Below are 7,264 nucleotides of genomic sequence, written 5' to 3'. Positions count from 1 at the left end.
GCCCAAGGGGTGTCGTAATGCTACGCAAAAATGAATCATGATAAAAATTTGGCGGAAGACCTGGCAAATTAATCCAGATAGGAACTTTGATCGGCTCTTTGTCCACCTGGAAATCAGTGTTCCACTAGAAGATGCAATAAGGTACACCTTCTATGTCGCACGACTCCCTTGCAAAAGCTTTGACAAAATCATCTTCCGATGTCAGCCTAATAAAAACATTATGAGGCCTTAACATCGACAAAACTACTGGTTGATTCCGTAAACCTCATCTGGATCGAATAAATGCATGAATAGAATCAAGAGAGGGACGTTGCCATAAGAATTTCAGAACCAAAGAAAACAGAAACGGCAAAGCAGATTTATCAAGTTCATCTTTAGAGAACGGAACACAAACTTCTCCATCCACAGTTTTAGGAGCATGGAAAGGGATCAGGACCTCAGGAATGGACTGAGAATCTCAAACCAGATCAACAAAGGATCTCAGCCTAGAAGCCGCCGCCGAATTGCAAGCAGCGGCCGCCATCCAAAAAATGCACAAGACCCTAGAAATAGTTGTTCTAGTAAACTAAGCTAGCCGGAATTTTTTTTTTTTTTTTACTAACGAGGTAACTTCGCAGCAAGAAAGGAATTTCTTACCATATGTTGTTGTCGGAAATTGTTAATGTAAAAATGAGCGTGTTGGCATATTCTTGTGAAAATTTTTGTATAATTGTGTTGTAACAAGTGTGAAGGGTGGGCCAACTCAAGTCAGAGAGTTCGCTCGACATGGCTCGATATTTCGCTCGAGTGAACTTCAAGTCCGAGAGTTCGCTCGACATGGTTCAACACTCCGCTCGAGCTACATTCAAGTCAAAGAGTTCGCTTGATTCCACTCGATACTTCGCTCGAGCTAACTTCAAGTCAGAGAGTTCGCTTGACTTGGCTCGACACTTCGCTCGAGCTAATTTCAAGTCATAAAGTTCGCTCGACTTCGCTCGAGCCAATGTTCTGAAAACCTAATTCTTCCTTAGTTTTAAGCGCCTCCTTTTTGGGTTACGATAAAAGGGAAGTTTTCATTCTTCCTTTGTGTGGAGAAAACAGAGCATAAACACAATCTCTTTTCAAGAGCATTTGAGAGAAACTTTTCTCTCATTCAAAGTTGAATCTCTTGGAAGATTTACCTCCACCAAATCACACTCAAGATAAAAACACTGTAGAGTCTATTGAAGTGGACGTATTCATTGGCCGGAAGGTTACCGGAGCTGCCGTGCTGCAGAGATCGAGAGGTTCTTGTGGGATACTATAGAAAGGGTTATTTATGGAGTTGCAAGCTAATATTTAGCTACTACAAAAGTTTTGTGAGTGTTTCTAAATTGGTTGTAACGAACTTATATTTCTATAGTGGATTTGTGGTGGTGACCTACTCCCGGAGTGGTTTTATATTTTGAAAAAGTTCTTCAAATGAGTTTCCACTCCGTGAACAAATCTCTACTTTAATTACTTGTGTGATGCATATTTTTGATTAATTGTATAGGTGTCAATATGTTTAGTAGACTAAGAAAATTTTGAACTACACCTATTCACCCACCCTCTAGGTGTTGTATTGGGTAGAACCACTACTTTTTCAGAAATGATTATTTCTGGCCATATTATTAGCCGGTATTTAGCATTTACAGCGGATTATATATGTTGAAAGTAGCTTGATTCTAGCGAAATAAACATGCAGAAAATGACTATTTCCCACGAAATGTTTGAATGAGGTTCTTTTAATTTGCATGTTCATCCATGGATAAACAGAAAGAAAAGTTGGTTGCAATATGGTATAATCATTTCCACTTTTCTTTCTGTTTCTCTGTCGAAAAAAAGAAATGTCAACTTTTAAGCCGAAGACAGGTAGAGAGTTCCTGTGCAAATTTGCTAACACGTGATGAAGTTAGCCTTTAAAAATATATCTGCTTCTAAGCCGTACAGCAAATCGAAGAGGTTTCCAATACAAAGATCACATCTTGAAGAATAGAGCCACCTGTTATTGGTCTTATCAAAACCATGATTCCATATATACCCATGGCAGCGGAAAGAATATCAGCTTCATCATACACCGCACACTGGGAGTTACACATTGTGCCATAGAGGCTTTAGTGATGGGTCTTGATTGCAAGTTGCAAGCCAAATAGTCTTAGACATGCATATGCCACATCAACTACGTTTTGAGCACAAAAATTGTTGGTAGTCTTTCCAAGTATCTTATTTTTCATACTTGCCCTTGGCTTTCTGCTTTATAAATGGTGATAGATTTGTCCTATATTCTAACTATAAGTTACATTCAGACATATTCCCGAAAGACATTATTGAAACAGCCCTCGATGTATGTTAAAGAACAAATGAAATTAATAATTATCTTTATCATCAAATGAATGGAATCACTACTTTACAAATAAAATACTGTGTACAAATACAGTACTAAAAGTATAATCAGAGATACACTACTAATTCTACTGCAGAAGTGGGTTCAACCATGGGCTTGTCTTAAAAAAGACAGGAAAACTTGAGTGGAAGTCCTTGTTTCTTTTTCATCTTTAGGAAGCTGAAAAATGGTCTCTCTGGAACAGGTATCCACTTGACAATCCAACCGATGGGCCAAGAAACTGCTGCAACTCCAATGCATGCACCCCATTGCACCCAATTCAACCTTTCTGTATCTGCAAATTTCTTTAAAAACTCCACCATGACCACCTGAAGGACTATGGTTATCGCAATGATCCCCAAGAACAACCTGTTCCTGTGTATCCCCTTGAACACATTCTTCTTCTCGAGTTTTCTTGCATTGAATTCATTGAAGACTTGGCAAAGAACAAAAGTATTAAAAATCAAGGTGTCATTTACCTTCTCAGTCACCCCAAAGATTGATTCACCTCTGAATTGCAAGATCAAGAGGATGGTTATCTGATATAAAGATTGGGCCAACAAGTTTCTCCACATAATGTTGGTAATAAGTGGCTCAGTCCAGCCCACAGGTGGTTTCTCCATCAGCTCCTTGGTGGGCTTCTCTGTTGCAAGAGCCAGGGCACCCAACGTGTCCATAATCAGATTCACCCACAATAATTGCACTGCTGTTAATGGGACTTCACCTGCAGAAACTGCTGCTACAAAGTTGATAACAAGAGCAGCAACGTTTACAGTGAGTTGGAATTGGATGAACTTCTGGATGTTGTTATAGACACACCTTCCCCACTTGAGAACTGTGGCCACAGAAGCAAAATTATCATCTAGAATGACGATGTCTGAGCTCTCCTTGGCAACCTCAGTGCCTTGGATCCCCATTGAAAGTCCTATATTTGCTTCTTTTAATGCTGGTGCATCATTTGTGCCGTCTCCAGTAACTGCAACCACATGGCCTTTTTGTTTCAAGCCTTCTACCATAAGAAGTTTGTCGAAAGGAGAGGATCTTGCCATCACACAAATTTTTTCGACTTTCTCCAGTCTCTCCTCTGGTGTGTAGTTTCTGAATTCCACGCCTTCTACTACTGCTCCGCTATACATGTCCTGTCCAGGCCCTAGAATCCCACATTCTGTTGCTATAGCTTTTGCGGTGAAAACATTGTCTCCTGTGATCATTTTGATGTTCACACCAGCATTTTGGCAATCTTCCACGGCTTTCTTTGCCCCTGGACGGCATGGGTCCTTAAGTCCCACCAGTCCTAGAAGGGTCAAACCATCTTCCTTTAGCTTTTTATGTTCTTCGGCATCTTCGTTGTCTTCTTCTGAAATTTGCTTATGAGCAAAAGCAATGCACCGGAGGCTGCTAGCTGCCATACCTTGAATAATTTGCTCAAGTTTCAGCATTTTACCATCATCCATGTCTTTGATATTTCCAGAGGCATCATAGTAACTTGAACACATCTTCAGTATCATCTCCGCAGCTCCTTTCCAGTGTATATGGGTTGTGTTGTCTACCTTTCTCCTCATCAAGACCCCACTTCTTTTCTTCTGGGAATTGAATGCTTCCACAAAAAGAATCGTGCAACTTTCCTTCATTTGCTCCATTTCCATGTTCAGCTCCAGAACAGACCAAGAAAGAATTGCTTTTTCAGTAGGACTACCTGAGAACTCGATTTCTGAACCTAAAGGCGGCCTATAAACACTACCGGTTGTGTTTAGAGCAACTCCTTCATGGACCAAGTCAAGAATACGTGGAGCAATTGATGAGTGAGCATCTGCTGCAAAAGATTCTTCCCCTAACCAAAACTTTGTCACCTTCATTTGGTTCAGCGTGAGAGTGCCTGTTTTGTCAGTGCAAATGGTGGTGGCAGAGCCCATTGTCTCACAGGCAGAGAGCTTCCGCACCATTGCCTGATCGGCCATCATTCTCTTCATGGAATAAGCAAGTGTTAGTGTGACTGCTAGGGGCAAACCTTCTGGAATTGCAACCACAATTATAGTAACTGCTGCAGCTACAATCTCCACCACAGCATTCACTATGTCATCGGCCTTGGTCTTGCTGCCATTGAACTCCCTATTTCCATTCTCGTCTTCTGTATTTCCGGTGAAGTATCTAACCAGCAAGACTACCAGAACTAGGAAAGCAACTGCCAATCCAACCTTACCTATTGATGAAGTTAGCTTGTTGAGTCGAGCTTGTAAAGGTGTCTGTTCGTTGGTGTCACGGTTGATCGAGCTCATCATCTCACCCCATGTCGTGTTCATGCCAACAGATGTGACAAGCATTCGGGCAAAACCATCAGCAACCTTTGTACCGGAAACCAAGAATGGATGACTGCAATTTATCTCAACATGGTCACTCTCCCCTGTCATGCTCGATTCGTCCACTTGCAATGAGTGCCCATCTAAGAATAGCCCGTCTGCAGGAACTTGATCTCCAATCTTTAAGCAAACAACATCTCCGACAACAATTTCGAATACTGAAATCTGTTGACGTCGCCCAGCTCTCACAACATCAACTTGGATATTGTTGCTGACCTTGGATAACTTGTCAAATTGTCTATTTTGCTTGAAGTTACTGATGGCAGAAACAGCAATGACAAGAAATATAGCAACAAATATGCTTCCACCATCGTACCATCCTTCTTTTATTCCATGTTGTTTTATACCAAATGCAAGGGAAAGTGAAGCACAGCCTAAGAGGATGAAAATGGTAAGATCCTTGAAGGCTTCCACTACGAAATGGAAGAAGCTCTTTGTAGGTGGTCTTTTGTACGTGTTTGAGCCAAAAGCCTTATGTCGACAAGCAATGTCTTCAACATCAGCACGAATCCCGAATTCAACATTAGTTTCAAGACTAGATGCTAATCCTCGAATTCCTCCAATATTTTTTAGGCCTCCAACATTTTTCTCTTTGACAAGCTCATTGAGAGTAGTTTGATCAATTTTGAAGTTGTTGTCCAGTTTGAGGTCCACAACAAAGAAAGAAGAATGGCGTGAAACCTCTGTATTTTTCTTGTGGGGTAGAGAATTTTTGTAAAATGATAGCAAGGCTCTAGAACAATAGATGGTCACAAATGCCTTGCGCCATCTGTTGATGGGTTTGCTAAGGGTGGTACGTGCATGGAATAAAGACTGAAGTGGTTCCAAGCTTGCTAATGAAAAGCTAGACATTATTTTGGAAACCTGAAGAAGAAAGTAAAGGAAGCACGCAGATGATCACTATAAAGGTTATTTGGAGTAAAAAAAATGGGGGGATTGATACTTCAGTAAATAGAAACACATGAAAAGCAAAATAGTACTTATCTTTAATCAAGCAAAATAGGATGTTTAAGATCAAAAAAGGCCGTTCGGAAATAAAATAACTTGGGATACAATATATAAGCAAAGATCAAGGATTTAATATTGCTTGCTATTGCTGTTTGGATACAAACTAGCTAGCTAGCTAGGTGTCCTACTGGTACTGTTTATATTTGTAGTCCTTGTACGTTAATCAAGAGCTAGGAAAGCAAATGAAGCAGATGACAGTACCAAAGGTACTGGTGCATGTAAATTAAAGGAGACCAATGAATTGAAAGATTGCAATTAGAGAGGCGATCAAATATGTCAAACCTAACCGTACGTTGAGACGAGTTTTTTTGGAGGAGATCGGACTGTTATCCTGGAATGACTTCTTGCCCCAGCTTTGAACCAAAATATCGAGGGTACTGATAAAAGCGATAAGCTCTAAGGGTGTATAAGTAGGCCTTTATCCTTGGAACATTCGCTAAGTTTCTGCCTGTTTCTTGGAAAGCAGGCTTGTTTTTTTTCTTTACGTAGGCGCCGACGCATCCTGCAAATTCATGTCGATAACTTATCTGTAATTGATATTTTATATATTAAGTACATGGTTTCACAATAATTAATATGTTATATATTAGACTTTTAGAAAATTTAATTTAATTTTTTTTTTTCCTCACTTCCTTCAAATAGTCATATTAATTAGTTAAAACTTATCTTTTTGGAATGATGATATTTGAAATACTTTCCTAAATCTTTTATCTCCGGTTTAAGTTTTTTTCCTTCAATTCTTTTAAATAGTCATATTTATTAAATTTTATTTTTTTTAAAAAAATAGTATATACAACTTGCGCACTTTAAGACTTTAAAAACAACACAATTTAATTAAGTTGTTTCTTATTTAAATCTTCGACATGCACCACTTTAACCGGTATAACTAGAGATTGACAAAAAAAAAAAGTTTTTGAGTGCCTTGCTGAATGCTGATATCGTTTGCGTGCTGCCAACGTCCAACTCCATAATAAATTTATAATTTCTTGAATCCAAACCCTTGAATGTCGAGTAAAATCTAGGTAATTTACAAGTAATAATAATAATAATAATAATATTATTATTATGCATTAGATGGTTGAAAACTCATATAAAAAGCCGTAGTCCCAAAGTCGATATCAATTAAGAAAGTTGCACTTCACACTACACACCATCTAAACATGAGGAATTCCAATAGAATTATTCCTTAAAAAAAAAAAAAAAAAAAAAAATCCATGACCAGCGATGCAATTGAAATGTACATGTCGACACGCAAGATCACATAAATGCATGGTCGGTTTGAGGAATTAAGTGGAAACATGCGTGGATTTAAATTAAGGCACGAGGACGGCCCTTCATAAATTATTTTCAATGACTCCGACGACTACTGAGAGAAATCGGGTATGGGAAGTGGGAACTCCGAAAGCACGCAGAAAACGAATTACGTTTTCCGGTCGCTACGCGTTCGGTACTCGTTGTCCTCATCAATTTTCTCGTCTTGATAAATGGTCAACGGCCGTTGTAACTGCTTTTTGAT

General features: G+C 39.2%; 1 protein-coding gene across 1 annotated transcript; it reads right to left on the bottom strand.

The window, feature by feature from the left end:
• Positions 1-2,349: 2,349 nt before the first annotated feature.
• Positions 2,350-6,120, bottom strand: LOC121245841 (putative calcium-transporting ATPase 13, plasma membrane-type). The gene is made up of 2 exons (XM_041143726.1): positions 5,803-6,120; positions 2,350-5,616 (listed from the first exon to the last, which is right to left on the bottom strand). The coding sequence occupies exon 2, from the start codon at positions 5,590-5,592 to the stop codon at positions 2,506-2,508; it is 3,087 nt and encodes a 1,028-aa protein (XP_040999660.1). The 5' UTR covers positions 5,593-5,616; positions 5,803-6,120; the 3' UTR covers positions 2,350-2,505.
• Positions 6,121-7,264: the final 1,144 nt, after the last annotated feature.

Source organism: Juglans microcarpa x Juglans regia, chromosome 1S (assembly GCF_004785595.1).
Source record: "Juglans microcarpa x Juglans regia isolate MS1-56 chromosome 1S, Jm3101_v1.0, whole genome shotgun sequence".
Classification (NCBI taxonomy): Eukaryota; Viridiplantae; Streptophyta; class Magnoliopsida; order Fagales; family Juglandaceae; genus Juglans; species Juglans microcarpa x Juglans regia.
The sequence above is the reverse complement of the archived record's forward strand: the minus strand, read 5'-3'. Positions and strand labels throughout refer to the sequence as shown.

What these genes read in the sequence shown, in the direction of transcription:
- LOC121245841 (XM_041143726.1), bottom strand. Translation starts at nt 5,592, where the DNA reads ATGTCTAGCTTTTCATTAGCAAGCTTGGAACCACTTCAGTCTTTATTC.